At 41.3% G+C, this 21,052-nt stretch overlaps 1 protein-coding gene across 10 annotated transcripts in view; it reads right to left on the reverse strand.

Annotated features, from left to right (window-relative positions):
- NHSL1 (NHS like 1) overlaps positions 1–21,052 on the reverse strand; it is a 140,574-nt gene that overhangs the window by 87,460 nt on the left and 32,062 nt on the right. Inside the window, exon 1 of one of the 10 annotated variants that reach the window (XR_014546633.1) lies at positions 4,622–5,506. The exons of 5 other annotated variants lie outside the window; for them this stretch is intronic. Coding sequence is in view for 4 of the 5 variants with exons in the window: in XM_083607559.1 (XP_083463685.1) it covers positions 4,622–4,823 (202 nt within the window). In the remaining variant the exon portion in view is untranslated. Of the gene's footprint in view, positions 1–4,621; positions 5,515–21,052 lie in introns of those variants that run through there. 4 more of the 10 variants (XM_083607559.1, XM_083607555.1, XM_083607557.1 and 1 more) reach the window with 4 other exon arrangements.

Genomic DNA, 21,052 nt, shown 5'->3' on the forward strand with positions numbered 1-21,052 from the left:
CAATGGCTATCAACAGCAACCTATTTCTCCCTTTTCACAGTTCTGCAGCACTTGAAACCATGTCAAATTTTACTAAATTCTCAAGAAACAATTCTCTTCAGAAAGGAGTACTGTATGTAGACTGTCACAAGCAGACATCTCAGATTTTATGGAAACCGCAATTCTCCATGGCTTCCTGGTACATTTATATTATCTGCACGAGACAAAATGAATGTAAAAGATTGTCATCTATAGGCCATAGACTTTTACATGTCCATAGCAATATTCAGTTATAGATCTTATAATTCAGATATATTACAAGCAAAATCAAGTGCACAAACTCACTTGGTCCAACCCATATCCAGTTTTTTAATTATCCTTCCCCTGCTTCACACTAAAAAAAAAACCCAAACCTAATTTAAAAAAAAAAATCTGCCATGCACTGCAGTCTCTATTATTGCAAGTGATTCAAGCTTTTATAGTTGCTGTCCAATTACAGGGGGAAAATGATTCTCTCCTCCCATCCCTTACTGTGCTCTGTACAATGGACTTCTTTATTTTATATAAGTCGAGTGTAGAATAATGCTGCAATCAAAATCAATGCACTATGTTCACACACCCCTCCCCCCCCCACTGTCTGACTGTGTGAATGCTCATTAAAAGAAAAACTAGGCCTTGCAAGAAAGGCTAGAGGAATTGTAATGAACAAGAGAGAACATAAATCTTACTAGGACAATACATAACATACCGATGTGTAACATATTACACATGAGAACACTTGTTTTGATATCCCTTTAAAATTAAAAACAAAAAAGTAAACTGCCTACAGAAGATCCATATACAATTTTTGAAGTATTGAAGCAGCAGTGTTCAAGTAAATAAGCTATTAACTGGGTTTATCCTCATAGTACTCCGGCAAATCTTGAATAAATTGTCTCCTTCTCTCCCCTATTCCAATTTTTGTGTTTTTGAACTTAAATTCAAGCCACAGTTTTCTGTCCAAAATCAGTAAAATTGTCAAGAGAAAATTAAAGCAAACACTGGCTTGCCTACCATGCTTTCTCTATACTGTATATAGGAAACTCTTAAAGCAGAGGGCAGCTGCACTAATTTGCTCACTCTCAATCAGCACTAAAACTAATGTAACATTTTTTTCCAGCAAATGTATAATTTATTCATACAATCTGAAAAAATGCACTACAAATTAAAAGTGGTGCATGTACCTATTTTTTTATTACTACTATTGGCACGCCAAGCATCAGTGCACAATCAGTGTTGGGGTGCTTTAAAAAGAGGGACAAGTGTTTGTTGATCCTTCATTTATGCCAAAGTTTTTATTTATTTTTTAAGACTAGCTTGCAACTTAGCAGTCAGTCCCATGAATGGGGATCTTGTTCAGAATATATGAACTCTTCAAAGGGGGGAACACTGGAAGAGATTGATTAATTACATTTGTAGATGTATCTTTCTTTCAAGAGCATGTGTGCATTTCCTTATATTTCCGTTTTATTTTCAGAACAACACATTGAAGTGAATTAGACTTGAAAAGCAGTCCAATTATTAGTTTTATGGTTCTGCGAGTTTTATATCCAAGTGTGGATTTGAACTTTCAAGTTTCCATGCACCAAATCCACTATATCACATGGGTTGGGTGTTTTTGTTTTTGTTTTTTTTTTTTGGCTATTTTTCACAAGAGAAATAACCTCCCATCACCTTTGCATGCTTTACTCAGACTTGCCATTCTCATCTGGAGTTGCTGTTCTTTACCCAACCAACTCTAGTCCTAAGGTTTTTCCGCTTGACTTGGGAATTTCCTACAGCCAGGACTACAACGAAGTTACACTGGGAGTTTCCCATAGTGTGGTAGACTTGCCTTAGGGCCCTTGTGTAACATAATGCTCTGAGCTCACAAACAGACCTTTTAAAGGAATCATATGAGAAAGCAGATGAGAAAGATTAGTCATCTATTGCAGTTTTCTGCTGATGAATCAGTGCACAGGACACAAGTCTAGGATCCTGTTGCAAACGTGTCCATGAAACATTGATTCCTCCATGTAATGTTCCTATATAGAGGTACTTGTGATTGGTCCAAACCTGGGCCATGAAAATACTCTCAAGATGCTTAAGCAAGAACTCCTTTCTTAATGCAGCCTTATTTACATTGGCCAGCTGCTAATGTCTTTTGTTGAAAATAATCAACAGTTTTTAACCCGATTTGAGTAAAGATCCAAAGGTTTCGCAAGGAGTAGCAATGAATTTCACATTGGCCCTGGTACAGTGCAAGTCACTTATAGCAGACTAATCTGCACAGAATACACATTGCCAGGCCACTTTACTCCTTGGAAGTTTCCCCCTGGGAGCCCCATCGTTTTGTGAGGTTTAACCAAACACCTCTCCATACTGCCAAAACTTTAAAAGGCTTTTCAACTTCCAAATGTAAACATAGCACAGGGCAGCTCAGTAGATAATCACACCTAATTGAGTAGTTAGCTTCACATAAAGGGACAAGAATGTAGGCATCATTAGCTTGCTGTGTTCTAATTCAGTTTCAGTGTATGATTACTGAGGTTTGGCTGGACTAATGGTGAATGTATTTAAGAAGAGAGCACTCATAATTAAAGGGTGCGTCCCAACTAAAAAAACCCTCACAGTATCCTTTACTCATAAGAGTGACATCCAAGGGTCACAGAGCCTGAAATTTCAGGTCTGACTTTATCAGCTGTCACTGGAAACTTACTCTCTCCCACCCCTACTCAGATCTGTTGAACAAGAGAGGAACAAAACAGAATAAAACCAGACCATAAGAGTACCTAACAGGGACACAGAAGGGGATAATCATCTCAGAAATTGAATAGTGCAGTTTGCTGGCACTTCTATTAGCTAAAGGGTAACGGGACCCCTGACCATTAGGTCCAGTTGTGGCCGACTCTGGGGTTGCAGCGCTCATCGCACTCTATAGGCCGAGGGAGCCGGCGTTTGTCTGCAGACAGCTTCCAGGTCATGTGGCCAGCATGACTAAGCCGCTTCTGGAGAACCAGAGCAGCGCACGGAAAGGCCGTTTACCTTCCTGCCGGAGTGGTACCTATTTATCTACTTGCACTTTGATGTGCTTTCGAACTGCTAGGTTGGCAGAAGCTGGGACTGAGCCACGGGAGCTCACCCCGTCGCGGGGAATTCGAACCGCCGACCTTCTGATTGGCAAGTCCCAGGCTCTGTGGTTTAACCCACAGCGCCACCCACATCCCTGTCACTTCTATTAGCCATCCATAAAAGTACAACAACAAACTTCAGAGCAAAAAACACCACTACCAAAGCCAAATCCAGTATCCAGGTAAGGTTCTTGCTGCCCTGAGGCCCCCTTCACGAACATATGCAGCATTAAAACAACATGTTCTCCCATTTTCACTTTCTACACCAAGAGCAGGATGCTTTTAAAAAAGGACTTTTGGTCTGATCCAGGAGGTTGTTCTTCACGAAAACTTTATAAAAGTACCTTACTACCACCCACAATGCACCCTTTTAAAACCTACTTTTGAGGATTGGTGTGCTATTTGCTCACTGGTTTTTTATGGAGTCTACTATTTCCAATGGAAGTGTCAACAAGCTGCATCCAACAGGACTATCACCTGCTAAGCACAGAAGGCTATCAGGAAGACAATCCATCACCATCTGATGGACTAGTTGGTAATGCACTGGATTGTATGTTCTTTCAAAATCTGCCAAAATGGATAATGATTACTTCAACATGCAATGAACCTCATGCATCTGTACTTCCAGGTTCTGATTAAATATCGGGCATACTTCCAAAATACATATGATTAGTAAGATAGAAGTACTGGTATATAGCTAGGGTTCGAGAAGGGACTAGGAGGAGGATCAGGTGATAAAGTCCCCACAAGCTGAGTGCACCACAACAGTATGATACAACATGAGTGGGTGCTTCTGGTGATAAGTGTGCAGGGTCGTGCTGTGTAAAAAGTCTATTTCACTGTCTGCAGAAGTGCACAGAATATATGATATATCTGCATAGCAAAATACAGGCAGATCAGCAGCTACTACTGCTATGTCATCACCATTATCAACATATACATGCCCATTCCCTTCTTCCCGCCTTGCAGCACATTTCATGCCCCTACAACAGGTGGAGAAGGGGGGGGGGAATCCTTTTTACCTTTTGCTTTATGACACCCACCCTTACGTGCACAAGCTTTCTGTTCATCTCTGTTCTACACATATCCATCTAGCCCTACCACCACCCCATGCACTCCAAAAATGTATGGAAAATAAATTACTTTGATAAAACCATAGTTCTGCTTTGTTTTAACCCATTTATACAGTTGTGAATCTCTATGCAACTCCTTGCTATGGGCTGGACAGTTATCACAATACAGCTGCCATGTTAAGAAGCCTTGATATGAGAACACTGTTTCCGATTGGTGGGAATGAGGGCTTTGAGTAGCATATTACAAAGCAGAAGGATACACTATGAGGAAACACTTGCCACAGAGACCAAAAGGTCAAATGAAAGGCAGCATGTGGGGAAAACGGAAGGAGGGGGAAGGGATTTAATTAAGTAAAAGATTATAAGCAATAATACAATTAAATGATTAACTGCATATTTGAAAACAAAAAAAAAAATCACCGTTTCTGTGCTGGGGTCTGTAGGTCCAGCTCTCATCCTCTTCTACCTGCTGCCCACATATAGATGTGAGTTCACCATCGCTGCGAAACAGCCTTTTTGTCTGCTTAGACAAGGTAGAGAAGTTTATCCAGCTCACAGCACGCGAGAGGGATCCTGGATTAGGTTTCAACCGGAATGACTTTGAGGCACTTTCTTTTTTCATTTTTCCCCCCAATAAATAAATAAATCCACTGGAATATGCAACTTTCAAAACCACCCTCGTAGCCTTCTCCTTTTTCTTTTTATCTAATATAAAATAACCATGTTTCTTTAAACTTAAAGAAAACACATGCACTGTTTAAATCTGCATGGCGCACAGAACCAAGCAATTGTGCCTGTACAATTCCCGGAGGCTGCTTCTGCCTACAGTACTTTGTGAGCTGCCAAACAAAACACAGCAGAAGAAAGAAAAACACCACAGCACCCTGAAAACAACCTTCAGATGAGGATTGTGTAGAAGCACAACACCGAGGGACACAGCTTTCCGTTTTTTCCAGGTTTCAACCAAAGTCCATCTCCTCTGCTCAGTAACATTCTCCACCGATATGCTTGTAATCCAGCCTTCTCTTCTATCACATTTTCTTTAAACAAAAAAACCAGCTTCTTGGATCAGGGAGATGTACATGCTGCTAACAAGTTGCCAGACCAGGATACAAATTGGAACAGCTTTCTCTTTTCTGCAAGGAAATGGCACTGCCATTCTGATTCTTAAGTCCGTCCATCCTGTTTGCCCTTAAATGAAAAGCCTGGGGAACAATCTTCAGAAGGATTCTCTTTAACAATAAAAGAGACTGCCTGGCTAAAGCAATCGCTTAGGATTAGGGTGAAATATGATAGGCTCTCTCTCTCTCTCTCTCTCTCTCTCCCCCCCCCCCAAAGGCACAGCTGTAGAAGCAGCAAACTCCTCCTTTCTGTGGCAGACAGCTAACAGGAGTGCAAACTTCTGAGCAGGGAAGATAACTCAAGGGCACCTTAGCCAACTTATACAAGGAGCAATATAAAGCTCAAATTGAAGTGGCACATGATGTTTTATTTTACAATGGGCATACATTACACATAGGAGAGATATAAGCCTGTAAAACACTGCTAGTTTTACTGGTGGTGAGAATGAAAGCTACAAACAGGAAGTTTTCAATATACAGTTACATACATGACTTTTCTCCTATACTTTCCTATTACAAATTTCACTTATGCTATGTTTTAAACACCTTCACTTTTCATTACAGAAGCACACAGATAGGATTGCCATTGTTAAATTAGATTAAATGTTTGATAAGAAAGCTAATTAACTACTGAATTCTATATAGCACATTGTATTCAGTTTTCCTGAAACTGTTGGAGGAAGTCTGCATGAAAAGAGTGAGAAAACAACACAAAATTCCAATGTACCCCCATCCCCCCATGAAAGAGCCAAGGATTGCAAGATCCAATACATTTTGACCACTTTCTCAGAATGTGATCCCACGGAGCTAATAGATTTATATTTAGGGGTTTTGTCAACAAAAGCACTATAGCTCAAAAAGGAACTCCTTGAAGACACCCCATAAACCGCAATACATGATACTAATTCACTCTGTAAGCATGAGAAACCAACACTAGGTGACTCCATTATTATTAATATTTAAATTTGTATACCACCTTTCATCCACAGATCTCAGGGTGCTTCACAACATAAAAAGAGAAGATAAAAACACAAAATACATAATAAAAACAAGAACAGAACAGAACCAATAACCCCACCCCACCCTCCATTCACATAAACCAAGAATAATTAATCCTCTTGTGCAAGACTAGTTCCAGGACTACAGGCCCTGTGCTTTTAATTCAAAACAAAGCAATCTAACTTGACAAATAACAGCAAAAGACAAAAAAAAATTGCATTTCTGGCAAAGAAGGGGCACCGGTTATGGTGCAATTGTTGTCTCATGAGAGACATCATTACTTCAGCATGCATACGTATTCTTCAGCACCTTTCAGAAGTAATTCCTTCTCCCCTGTAAAGTTACAGTTGTGTGACTCATAATGGAAGGATAAAGTTCATCGTCTGCCTGGGAAACAAACAGCCAAGTACTGTATCAGATTACCTATGAATCAGCTAGGCACACCAAAATGACCTTTGGCTCCTTGAACAATGGATTGGCCAACTGTCTTCAGTAAATAATTTAATAGGCTGTATTTATATTGTCCCCTTTGAAGGCAACACATACACCCCACTAAAAAAAATTCTACACCCCTAGAAGTAAAGCACATGGCATATTAAGTTATTTGACTGAAACCTGCAAATAAATATAGCAATGCAATTAACAAAACTACACTAAATGTGCTGGCGTGCTTTGGTGGTCACGAAGAGTCGGACACAACTAAATGACTAAAACACAACAACACTAAATGTTCCTTCAAATAATAGAGTTAACAGATTGTAGCATAATAATCTCTAGATGACTTCAATTTATGGGATAAGAATCTAGAGAAAGTGGAAAATTAAGTGGCAATCAAATTTCAGAGGCACAATTCCTAATTTCTGGTAGAAATCAAAACTTCAAATATTCCAAATACTAATATTGGCTCCATGCCACAGCTTGATAAAATGAACAGAACTGAACATGAAAATTAGGATTAACAACTGAGAATTCTCCCATTTCTGCAACACAAAAAGCAATGATATGATGTGATGTTTATTTTAAAGCACCATGTCATTTTGCCATAATATTTATTTGAGGAAGAGGAGGTTAACTCAATTTATTGTGATAAGGTCAGCAGTTACATGGCGGTACCTGTTCATGAAGCAAAAATTACAATTCAGAGTATGTACCTGGTAGTCCGTATTTTATTTCATAACACTTTCTCTTACAATAAAAACTTAATGTAGATGTAGAGAAAAGAGATAAGCTGTTCAAATTTAAATGAAATTTATTTTGCTAGAAAGATGTCAGTTTCATCTCATTACTTCTCAAATGTAATTTACACAAATTGAAACTGAAAAATACTGGATTTATCCCACATTATATTATTTGTACTGACAAATAGTCCCAAGAGGAGGGAATCACAACAGTCTGTGGGGTGCAGTCCAGCCAGTCATGCATTTTACATCCTATTTATTTCAGTGAGAGAGCTAAGCACATGTTAAATCTGTTGAAATCAGTGAGACCAAAGAGTATTTAACTTTAACTAGATTATGCCCTAGGAATTCTAACTGACCATTTCACAATATAACACAGGGCTGTAAAACTGTATATAAGAAAATGGAGTAATATACAGAAACAAAATTCCATACTTAACAGTGAATTTCTGTTCTTTACAAGTGAACAAGATCAGCTAGATGGGGAAGGAACTATGTTCTGGGACCAGAAAACAGTCCCCAGTATCTTTCTGAAGCGCAACTCCCACCATGACATCCAGGCCAGCTGACTTCCTGCCTCAAGGTGAGAGGTATCTAACATGAGAATCACAATAAAGAAAGTAAAAGGGAAGACAACAAAGGGAAGATTAGATGATGAAATGCTCACACTCCAGTTCCAACTCTCTTCCAGGAGTCCAACAGGCCAGAAGAATAAAAGCTGAGCCTGAAAACAGTGGACCCCTTCATCCTAACTTCTCTACACTTAAAAACACCAGCAATAAACACCCAGTCCTTGCTGTACAAGTGGTGTTCTGGAGCACTAGAAGGAGGAGGACAGGCACTTTTCCAGGCCATAAGAGGCATATGAAGCCAGGAACTGAAGGACACTGGCCATCTTCCAACCGCTTTCCTACACCCACTGAGCAGCTGTGCAGTAGCAGTGTCCATATTAGTCAGCATCATTCAGGCAGCAATCCAGAGAGCTACATGAATGAGAGACGACCAAGACTCTAACCAACTCCTTCAGGCTTCCTCCCATACTGGCCACAGTGGTTTCTGAGATGGCTGTGGGACAACTGCAAGTCTAAGTTTGGAGGGTGGGAGAGAGGTCCAATGATCTGCACACAAATCACTAGGTCCCTCCCCAGTCAGTCCCTGACTCCACCCATGGAAGTAGGGGAGGAAATGCCTCAAGACTTTGCAAGGCCACACTAGACCATCAGCTAGGCCAGGCTGAGATCAGAGCCAGGGACAAAAGGGCCCCTTCCTCCTGTAACCAAGGAACTATTTATTTACTAACATTCTACCCCAACCTTCTTACCAAAAGGAACCCAGGACAGCAAAGTGGTAAAAGTGAAGTGGTAAAGCAATATAAATAAAAATGAAAGAGAAACGTATTTAACACACGTAGAAACAATTAAAAACTTGTAAAAGAAGAGTAGCTGCCTCTGCTGCAGCCCCTCCAGAAACAGCCACCATCACAGCTTCCCAAAGATACACACCCCTTCCCACTGAAGACTTGAAATCCAATGACTCATTTAACCTTTAACAGGACCCCCAAGAGAGGTTCTCCATTGTACTGCTCCCAAGCAATCTCTCCAGGTCTCTGAGGATACAGCATCTCCTGCACATTCAAGCCATCAAACCCATTCCACCAGATGGCATGGGCCAAGGAGTTATTATCATTTTTTGCTACTGAAGTACAGTGGTACCTCGGGTTAAGAACTTAATTCGTTCTGGAGGTCCGTTCTTAACCTGAAGCACCACTTTAGCTAATGGGGCCTCCCGCTGCCGCTGTGCTGCTGCTGCATGATTTCTGTTCTCATCCTAAAGCAAAGTTCTTAACCCGAGGTAATATTTCTGGGTTAGCGGAGTCTGTAACCTGAAGCGTATGTAATCTGAAGCATATGTAACCCGAGGTACCACTGTAATAATTAATAATAATAATTTATTATTTCTACCCCACCCATCAGGCTGGGTTTCCCCAGCCACTCTGGGCAGCTTTCAACAGAACATTAAAAACCGAATAAAACTTCAAATATAAAACTTCAAATATATTAATATAAAACTTCAAATATTCAGATGTCTTCTAAAAGTTGGACAGTTGTTTATTTCCTTGACATCTGATGGGAGGGCGTTCCACAGGGCGGGCACCACTACTGAGAAGGCCCTCTGCCTGGTTCCCTATAATCTCACTTCTCGCAATGAGGGAACCGCCAGAAGGCCCTCGGCGCTGGACCTCAGTGTCCAGGCTGAACGATGGGGGTGGAGATGCTCCTTCAGATATATAGGACCAAGGCCATTTAGGGCTTTAAAGGTCAGCACCAACACTTTGAATTGTGCTCAGAAATGTATTGGGAGCCAATGAAGATCTCTCAGGACTGGTGTTATATGGCCTCGGCGACCACTCCCAGTCACCAGTCTAGCTGCCGCATTCTGGATTAATTGCAGTTTCCGAGTCACCTTCAAAAGTAGCCCCATGTAGAGCGCATTGCAGTAGTTCAAGCGGGAGCTAGCTAGAGCATGCACCCCTCTGGCAAGACAGTCTGCGGGTAGGTTGGAGCTGGTAAACAGCTGCCCTGGACACAGAATTGACCTGTGCCTCCATGGATAGCTGTGAGTCCAAAATGACTCCCAGGCTGCACACCTAGTCCTTCAGGGACACAGTTGCCGTATTCAGGACCAGGGAGTCCACCACACCCGCCCGTCCCCTATCCCCCCAAAACAGTACTTCTGTATTGTCAGGATTCAACCTCAACCTGTTAGCCACCATCCATCCTCCAACCACCTCCAGACACTCACACAGGACCATCAACGCCTTCACTGGTTCTTATTTAAAAGAGAGGTAGAGCTGGGTATCATCTGCATACTGATGAACACCCAGCCCAAACCCCCTGATGATCTCTCCCAGTGGCTTCATGTAGATGCTAAAAAGCATGGGGGAGAAGACAGAACCCTGAGGCACCCCACAATTGAGAGCCCAGGAGTCTGAACACTCATCCCTCAACACCACTTTCTGGACACGTCCCAGGAGAAATGAGTGGACCCATTGTATAACAGTGCTCCCAGCTCCTCTAGACGGTCCAGAAGGATGTCATGATCGATGGTATCAAAAGCCGCTAAGAGATCCAGCAGAACTAGGAAACAGCTCTCACCTTTGTCTCTAGCCTGCCAGAGATCATTGACCAGCACAACCAAGGCAGTTTCAGTCCCATGATGAGGCCTGAATCCTGACTGGAAGGGATCAAAATGGTCCGCATCCTCCAGGCGTGCCTGGAGTTGTTCAGCAACTTCAATCACCTTGCCCAAGAATGGAAGATTTGAGACTTGGCGATAGTAGGCCATATTGGCCAGGTCCAGGGATGTTTTTTTTAAGAAGCAGTTTAATGACTGCCTCTTTCAGCGGGGCTGGGAAGAATGGAGACACACTGAATCCTGGACCAACAACATCTGGAGAGCCACATTTTCCCCACTCCTGTCATATATGCTGTCCCTTGTATTTATGTAAAAAAAAAAGTCACAAGTATTTTACTTGGCAGCTCTAATATTTCTTTATGAACAAAGTATATTTCCCCACACATTTTAGCTTAAGGTTTTAAAAGTTTCTGTTCAGTGAGCAAAACAGACACTGATTTATCTGTGTTTTGGAACTGCTCTCATGCTAATTTTAACCCTGCAATCCTTATAATTTCATCCTTGATGACTCAGCACAGCAACTGCTGAACAATTAAAAGACTCAAAACGGTTGCTCCCTAAGGCAGTCTGCTTTAAAAAATAGTGATCATACGTTCTCATAAATAATCCACTTCCTCAGCCTTTTCTCTTCAGATATCAGAATTCATTCTTAGCCAATTAAGGGACATAGTCCAGCCACATTAAATAATACTGAAAGAATTTGTCCGGTTACTAGGCACAGCTTTTTACACAGTATCTGTAAGTTGAGAATAGTTGTCCAAAACAAGTCTAACTCATGACTGATCAGACACTGCTTCATGAGAAAAACATTCAGACCCAAAACTGCTTAGAAGTGCAGCTATCCAAACAGTACAACTGATGATATAGCAGTACAACCCACCCCCAAACCATCTGTGAGCAAGTGGGGAAATGGTTGAGTAAACCTAGGCTTGCCGTATGTCCGGAAAATTCCAGACATGTATGGAAATTGGACATCTAAAATGGCAACTGGGGGAATTTTAGAATTTTAAGACGTGTACGGAATTTCCTGCACATATAGCAAGTAACCCACCCCACCCCCACCCCCACCCCCGGTTTTCTTGTTTTGTGTGTCTGTGTGTGTGCCAGCGAGGCTTTCTGTCCTGCTTCAGCCACCATTGGCTTTCCTTTTTGGCCCAGTCCTCTGCCTCCCAGCGTGTTTGCTTAACCCACTGCTCTGGCCCCACCCGCCATATGGCCACCGCCTTTGGAGGGAAGAGAGAGCAACAGGCATTTGTGAGGCAAAGCACTCGGCAGGGAGGACATGAAGGGGCTGCCTTCCTCTGGTACCTCTCTCTCTCTCTGGGCTCCTGGGGTAGGCGGCGAGGGGGGTCGTCTCCCCTCCTTAAGAGCTTCTTTGGTTTTTCACCCCTGGAGGTCTTCAGGTCTCCTCCCCACCTTTGCATCCCTGTCCGGCCTCTGGAATCGCTGCTCTGGTGAGGTCTTCAAGCTCCGTCTCTTGAACTTGGGGGGGGGGCTGCTACCCAGGCTGGATGCGGGGCTCTGCTAAGGCTGGGGCCGTATTCTGCTGCCTTCCGGGTTGCCTCACAGCAGCAGCAGGAGGAGGAGGAAGTTGCCACCATCTCCTCCTGCGTCTTCCTTCTCCCTGTCCAGCAGCTCACAGGGCTGCTCCCCCATGCACACACCCCTTTCCGGCTACAACATGCTGGTGCAGCTTCAGCACAACTTCTAGCCCTTCCCTTGGGGCGGGTGGATGAGGTGTCCCCAGCTCTCCTTCATACAAGCTGACACACACACCATTTTGTCTTTCAATGTGTTTTCAGTCAATTATCTAAATGAATCCTAACGTGGAACTGCTAATTCAAAAATCAGGTTTGCAATGCAGTACAAGTCATAAGTGGCAGGTCTGCAACAAAAAGTTGCAGTGTGGGTTGCTTCTGTTCAGGGCCCTAGCCTCTCCATTCCGTTCCATTCCTCCCAACCACCCCCACATATACTACCATTCTACCTTGACTTAGAATGTTGAGCCACCACTGAAGAGGGGGAGCAGAAAGGATATTCATGTCAGATATTTATTTCTCCATTTTGCAGTGGACACATTTGTATCCCACCCTGGCTGCATGAAGATATTTTACTTGTTTGTGGGTGTCTATGGATACTTTCACGTATGTCACTGGAGACATGTGAAAGCAGCTTCTAAATACGAACCAGGAAAGAAATACTCCAAACCTGGAGTTGCCAATCTTTTCGGACCATTCTGAACTTTGAATTAGTCCTGTGAGCACCAGGCACAGAATGGCTGCCATGGAGGCGGGCGGGGTGGGGGACGGGAAGACAACGCAACACAACATGGCTGCCATGGTGGTGCAGGATTACAGAAAACTAGAGAACATAGTCGTTGCCACTTCTCTAGACCATCTCATGCTTGCCATGAGAAGTCACTTATGTTCTGCTGGTCCTGATTGTGGAAATCACAAAATATTGATTTACACAGAGAGACATGCTGTGCTGTCTATAAACAACAGGGGAAATTTTTCAGCACCAGGAAAAATATATGAAGTGGCAACATCCCCCCTCTCTCTTGCACACACACTCACAAACATATTTTCCCTCAAACACCACACAGAGAGACACACACCCCTTAGCTCCCTGCCCAAGTGCGTCTTTTCTTCTCTCTCACAGATGACACTTTCATACAGACTTCCCCATCTCACATAAACACCTCACATGCATCTCTCCCCCTCTCTCTGGAAGACTTCCATTGAAAATAGAAAGACCGACAGAAAACAGTGATAGAATCACCCTGTATATGCTTCTGAATCATGTTCAACTGTTCATAAAATATTCCTAATATATATAAAAAGTCAGAGGCTGCCACTTTCCTAGTGTAGAGAGAGTATCTGGCATTAAATTGAAAGGTATGGCCACAAGATGGCAGTGTGAAACAACTGACTTGCCCATACAGATGAAAGGCTCAGATACTTTGTGCTACAGAAAACAGAGCTTTCCTGGATTCTGAGACGCTTCTTTTTTAATTCTCTGGTCTGTACATCACTCAATTTTATCTGTGATATATATCATTCTGTTTTTATCTAGTTTTTAGGGAATGTTACTGAACATCATTATCACCTTTTTATTCTTTTAACATTAACTGCTTTTTATTATATTATGAGGTGTAAACAAACAAAAATACCGTACATTGTAAAAATAAATAAAACTTACCAGCTTCTACCCTATCCTTACATAGAGTGGCTAAAAATAGTTTTTTAAAAACCTCATAACTTGGATCACCTCCCCCTAAAATCAGTCCTGCCAGCTGATCTTCCCCAAGGTCCATTTTAAAACATTCTCCACTCCTGCCAAGCTCCTAAACTAGAAATTGGGGTGGGGGAGAGGGAGGGGGGAGAGGGGAAGCCAGGAAGAAGAAGCATTTGCCACTAAGAATCAACAGGAAAAGGAATGACCCTATCCCATTCCTGTTATCTCATCAGAGATTTGGAGGTGCTCATTTGGAGGTGCACATGTTCACAGCATAAATGAAGAGTTCCAGTCCAATTTTTAAGCTTTCCCTGCCAGTGACCCCGAGTTCAGCGACTGTTGAGCCCCAACTCCTTCAGCCAGCCTAGTGATTAAATTTAATCGGATTTCTCTTGAGGGGTTTTGTACTCAAACATGGCTCCTCTCCAAACAACAATCTCAAGAGAAAGTACCACATCTAAGACTCCGCTGAGTTAGTGTATCATGTTCCACATATGTTCTTCAAGACTGGGTGTGGATGTGGTTGCGGCTTCATAATGCAGAAATCTTCTACAGCAAACTGTCCTTTTAACCACAAATAACTTCTCCCTTTCTTTATAAGGAACACTTGGCTAAAAGGAAAGAGTTTTGGATGTTTTTTTAGAGAGAGAAAGGAAGTTAACTTTCATGTCCATTCTCAAAGAATGGACATCAGATGATTGTGTAATTTTCACCCTCTGTATAAAACATCAAGCAGATAACAGTATGGCACAATTTTTAAAACACCTTTGTTTTATATGTTGGAACTGTCTTCTGCTTCATATTATGCAGGACACACAATGCTTAACTCAGCATGTTTAAAATGAAACTCAGTACAAAATGCTACTTGTGAAGGCACAATATTAACCTTTTTAGTTTCTATAATTAAGAAGGCATCAAGGAACATGTGGTTTGAATGTTGTTGACCAATAGGGTGGAAACTTTAAAGAAAAAAAAGTCACCTATAGGAACACGGCTCGTAACATTGCAAACATTACAATTCTATTGTTACAAGCCACCAAATTTATTTATTTTTTACAGAAACTAAAAACTACAGGTTTTTTTTATATATAAAAAAGGAGAATGATACTTTTGTACATCACTGCAATCTCTGAGCGGTGCGAAATTCCAGAGGTTCCAGGCTTACCCAGGTTTTGTGTTTCCTTTTGGAAATGAGGCACAGTGGAGACTTTGGTGTCTTTATGATATATGGTTTATTCACACACATATATAACCTGAGCCTGTGATGGGAGGGTTCACAGCATTAACACCCCAAAAAGGTCTTGTTTCTGCCATCGCCACAGCTTTGCATTTAAGCAGAGATCCACCATTTCTCTGACTTTCCAACTTGCCGCCTTGTTTCTCAGGAATGTATACTTTTTATACCTCTTCATGAGCATTCTTCCACTGAGGAAAACATACTACACTGGTCAGCTTTATATTTTTAATTTTACTAACAAGGATTACGCTTCAAAAGTTCACTCGTTGTCTAGGCTTCAGTACAGAGAACAAAGCACTGGAGAGTTTCTCCCTGACTGTCTGCTCCATGCCATGCCAGTTGGTGTGTGTGTGTGTGTAGCAACTCTCTAGTACAGTGGTACCTCATGTTACATACTTAATCCGTTCCGGAGGTCCATTCGTAACCTGAAACCGCTCGTAACATGAGGCGCGCTTTCTCTAATGGCGCCTCCTGCTGCTGCCATGCCGCCGGAGTGCGAATTCCGTTCGCATCCCGGGGCAAAGGTCATAACAAGGGGCATCTACTTCCAGGTTAGCGGAGCACATAACCTGCAGCATTCGTAAGGGGGACGGTACGTAACACGAGGTACCATTGTACCAAGCTAGTTTCCTTTGAGAACTTTTGTTTGGATTCTAACTTGCTTCTCCATTCACATAAGAGAGATACCTGTCAACAATATCGGCTAACTGTCCCTTCATCTGAATTCTCCAGGGCCATATCCCACACTATTCCCAATGATAATTCAACCCAGTGGGGCTTTAGAAGACAAGCTTACTTGCTTTAGAAGACAAGCACTCTTATGTCTCCTATGCATTTTGTATAATGGTAATAAAATATTGACTGGCATTTCTTAGATCTTTTGATTCACAAACACTTCCTCATTCTCATTTTGCCACCTACCCCAAATTCTGAAGGTTGTTAGAAGCTAACATTTATTTTCTTTGTTGAAATCAGAGTACAAGTAATCTGAAGGACACATTAGGAGTTAAATAATTTGGCTGCAGGATAAGACTGTACTGAATGACATGTTTTCTTGTTTTCCTACAAAATGGTGATCAAGCTGATAAATGATACACAGGTTTCATGGGAGTCATTTGGGGAACTTTCTGCATTACAAGCACTCATTCCAAAGTAGGGAAGACAAGAAGATAAAAAATTTACCTTCAGGCAAAGTGTGGGGGGAGGCAGCAGATAGAGACATATTTAAAATGCCAATGTATGTTTAACTGACAAGTGCAAGAGAAACAAAACAACAAGCAAGGTGATGCCCCTGTTGGTATTTTTATGTCAGTATTCTTACAAAATGATTATTTTGCAAACAAGGCACATGTTTTATTTATGAACTTCTTCAAATTAAAAATGTTCACATACAAAAAGCAACTCCACTATTGCTCACTATGTACAATGGGGATTTTATCAATCCAAAGATACTGTTCAATGCCAACAAAATACAGGAGCTCTACACTCAAAGCCCTTCTTTGAAAAACCGCAATGGGAAAGGCTCCACCAGTATTATGTTTTATAATTATGGGAATTCTTGCCTAAATTTTCCCCAGTTAACTATGGGTTTCTACAAGCACTAGCTCCCAAATTAGTTTGAGATTAGTACCACCACATGGATTTCAGACCAGACAACTGGTAGCTTCTAGGCACAAATACAGAAATACAGGTATCTTCATTATGACAATGTGCTTTAAAATACACACACACACACACACACACACACACACTTCTTATCACCACTAAGCAAAGCACCTGAAGAAAATCCAAGATTTTTTAGATCTAAGATATAATATGTGCACATAAAAAGAGGTATAGATGAGTCTTCACAAACCATGTATTAATGACGTGCGATTTCTCAAAATCTGATCAAGGTGAAAGGCTGGTTCACATGGGCAAGTTCATCACTTTTTATTTGACTATTCAGCACTTTAACTTGCAGTATTTCAAAAGCATATATATATTCTTAAATTGCATATTTATGAAATTGAACAATATCCAGTGTCGCCAGTAGAGACATCCTCTGAACACTGGTCCACAATCCAGTTATAGCACATAGATTTATTGTGCTCCACAATTATTTGAGGTTGTGATAGCTGGAGCCTGGTAAATGCAGACACTACCTTGTTTGGGATACTTGAGAGTATTGAGATCCAGTGTGGTGTAGTGGTTAAGAGCGGTAGACTCATAATCTGGTGAACCAGGTTCGTGTCCCCGCTCCTCCACACACAGCTGCTGGGTGACCTCGGGCCAGTCACACTTCTCTGAAGTCTCTCAGCCTCACTCACCTCACAGAGTGTTTCTTGTGGGAGAGGAAGGGAAAGGAGATTGTGAGCCGCTCTGAGACTCCTTAGGGTAGTGAGAAAGCGGGATATCAAATCCAAACTTCAGAAGTGGTTTCCCATTTTACAACCATGAATGGCACACTTTTGTTCTTCACACATAACACATTCTTTTTTATAGATTTCACACTGTTTAAAAACAAAGCCATGTAGACAACATGAAGGACAGAAAAATGTACACAGGGAGCTGCATCAATCTTTCCAAAATCTTACTCTATCAACATCCAATAGAAGGATAAAGTGTCTAATCAAATCCAGACGTGTTTGTTCAAGCAATCCACAGCTTCCTTAAAAAATAATAAAAATAAAGAAAGCAATCTTGCTTTTTAACAAATTCTTTAAAAGTTTGGCTATATTATGCTAGAGAACATCCTTTTTCCTGTACAAACTAGATTTATTTTGTATCCAAATACGATGCAAGAAATGAACACAAAGAAGGAAGCACAGCTAGGCTGCTTCCCAGTTTAGAGCATGATGAAGCCAAGACAAATACTGCAGAAGTTTGGTTTGTATATTGGCAGCCAGTTAGATACTGCAATTTTCTGGAACAGTCTCTTGAAATTTAGCAGAAACCTATTTCCTTTCTAGTTTCCAGAAACTATGTACAAATCTTTTAACTCCAAATCTTATTGGCAACATTGATTGCTGGCTATTGCTGAAATCTTTTGAGTAGCCTCAGAACCATTGTGTTTCACAATATGAATTTACAGGTGCTGTAATTACTTAACAACTAGTAATTCCCTTTGAAGACAATGATACTTGCATCATGCAAATAAACACACAGGACAGATGTGCTCTATGTAATTAAGAAAGCAAACAATATTGTGATAGTAAACCCCAAACTAGTGCTGACAACTCTTCATCTCTTCTGATTCTCTTAAAGGTAAAGGGACCCCTGATCATTAGGTCCGGTCGCAGACGACTCTGGGGTTGCGGCGCTCATCTCGCTTTACTGGCCGAGGGAGCCGGCATGCAGCTTCCGGGTCATGTGGCCAGCATGACTAAGCCACTTCTGGCGAACCAGAGCAGCGCACGGAAACACCGTGCAGTGTTTAATCCCCCCTTCCCCAGTTGATTTATGACATTTATGGGTTATCAACACATCAGCTAAGATTTTAGTCTAAAATGTGGCTGTTTCAGCAGGAAGATCTCAGGAAATTTAGGAACATTATAGGCATATAAAGGATAATGTGTCTTGGAAAGCAAAAGCTTTAAAGAAAACAGATATGCTTGTTAGGATTATAAAGTCATGCTGAAAACTCATTTTTAAAAGCTTAGAACAGTATTAAATTTTCTAGGGTATACCATGGTCAGGAAAGCATTGTAATGGATACAATGAAAACAGAAACTCTGGAATGTGTGTGCTGTGTTAATATAGCAAAACTGTCCTGTTCCTAATCATGAGAATCACACAATATATATGAATTGTACCTTCACATGCCAGAAATTTCTGCCCCCAAATATGAAAGGTTTGCTCAGAAAAGCCATTAAGGAATATCCAAATATTTCTGTAGTATTAGACTGCTTTTGACAGGCAGCTTCAATTATCATGTAAGCTGGTAGCAGTAGAAATGCAATATCTGAAAAAATATTTTTAAAAAACCCCAACACTAACCAGATAATATGCACCTGCCATACATACCCCAACACATAATTCCTCAGCTCCTTACATCTGGCAAATATTAATATGGAATGTCTACCATCCTACACACAGCTAATTATGTAATGCCTAGTGACTATATAGCTGTGTCACGATGCAAAATTCCCATAACTTTCCAAAATGTGTAGGTTTCCAATCTTATAAATCTTATAAATTCTCCTAACAATTAACAACGAACAAAGGTCACTGCCTCATCTCCTCAATATCCCCACACGTGAAGTTTATTTTCAGACATTCATGTGTTTAGAAGGAACGTCTGAAGGGGTAATATATGTGCATTCTTTTGGTTGTACTTAGAAGACTCCATGTCGTCTAAGCTGAACACACATCTCAGTGCACTAATGTCTGTGAGATACCCATACATGGGGATATAGGAGACAGAGCAAGCATCTGTACCCCACTCTCTTGACACAGTTGTAGCACTCATGTTAGGCATAGGCAAACTGAGCCCTCCAGACGTTTTGGGACTACAACTCCCATCATCCCTGACCACTGGTCCTGTTAGCTAGGGATGATGGGGGTTTTAGTCTCAAAAACATCTGGAGGGCCTAGTTTGCCTATACAGTGGTGCCCCGCAAGACGAATGCCTCGCAAAACGAAAAATGCGCAAGACGAAAGGGTTTTTCGGTTTTTGCGTTGCTTCGCTAGACGATTTTCCCTATGGGCTTGCTTCGCAAGACGAAAACGTCTTGCGAGTTTGTTCGCTTTTTTCTTAAAGCCGCTTGAAGAGGCGCAGTTGCGACGGACCGTGCTTCGCAAGACGAAAAACATCACAAGATGAAAAAAGACTCGCGGAACGAATTAATTTCGTCTTGCGAGGCACCACTGTACCTGCCTCATGTGTCCAGGCAAATGCCTGAAGAGGGCTTGAAGGACTGAGACTAGGAAGAAGCAAATTCAAACTATAAAAATTGGGGGCTTCTCTCTCAGTGCCACGTTTCACATGCCATGCAGCTAACCCATAATTTAGTGCAACCTGAGCAAACAGGAATGAGTTTGGAACTGTGGTTCACCACTGTTGTGTCGTCCAGACTGCCAAGCAATGGTAAACACTAACTGGTTAGTTTTAAACAAACTGACTTGGAACTATAGTTTCTGAAGCAATAAACTTCTTTAAACTAACAGTTCCGGGTCCAGATGGTACAGCAAGCTGTTCTTAATAAAAAGCTAAAGTTTCTAACTTTTCTTGGCTGCACAGGCGAAGGAGAAGACTGTGGGTCCGAGGCTCACTACAGCTTGGTCATGAGGCACAAAACTATGGTTTGGTATTGTATGCAAACAAAGTTACTGTATTCTGTCACACAGGGCTAGAGTGCTGCCCTGAACCTCTTGGAGGCAGGAAATGATAAAACTGTAATAAATTAGATTTTATTTCTTAAACAGACTCAAAAGATACATTTGGCTAAGCAAATTTCATGTAAAAAAGTATTCCTGCATTATCTGCTATCAAAAGAGTCAAGAAAACTGAAAATATCATTGGAATTATGTTATGTAAGTAAATAGCTCCACTGTGTTAAAATGAAGGTACATTTTTCTATCTTCTCGCTGCACACCTGATCATGCCTAAATAATGCATGAATGTTTACAAATATGTAAAATAATTTGCAATTTGAATACTACACTCAAATAATGTTCATTCAAAATCACTTTTAAGATGCTTTCCCATTGCCAGCTCCAGTTCTAATTGAAAGATGGCAAATGAAACACCTTAAATACCATTTTGTTTCGCTCTAAAAGAACCAAGAAATCAAATGCAGCACGTTCTTCTAAGAAAATATGTCACACTTTCATTTCTTAACAGCTTCTACTCATACTTCACGCTATAATTTTCTCCATATGGAATGGATTAATACAGGAATCC

This window comes from Podarcis filfolensis (genome assembly GCF_964270895.1).
Source record: "Podarcis filfolensis genome assembly, chromosome: 3".
Lineage (NCBI taxonomy): Eukaryota > Metazoa > Chordata > Lepidosauria > Squamata > Lacertidae > Podarcis > Podarcis filfolensis.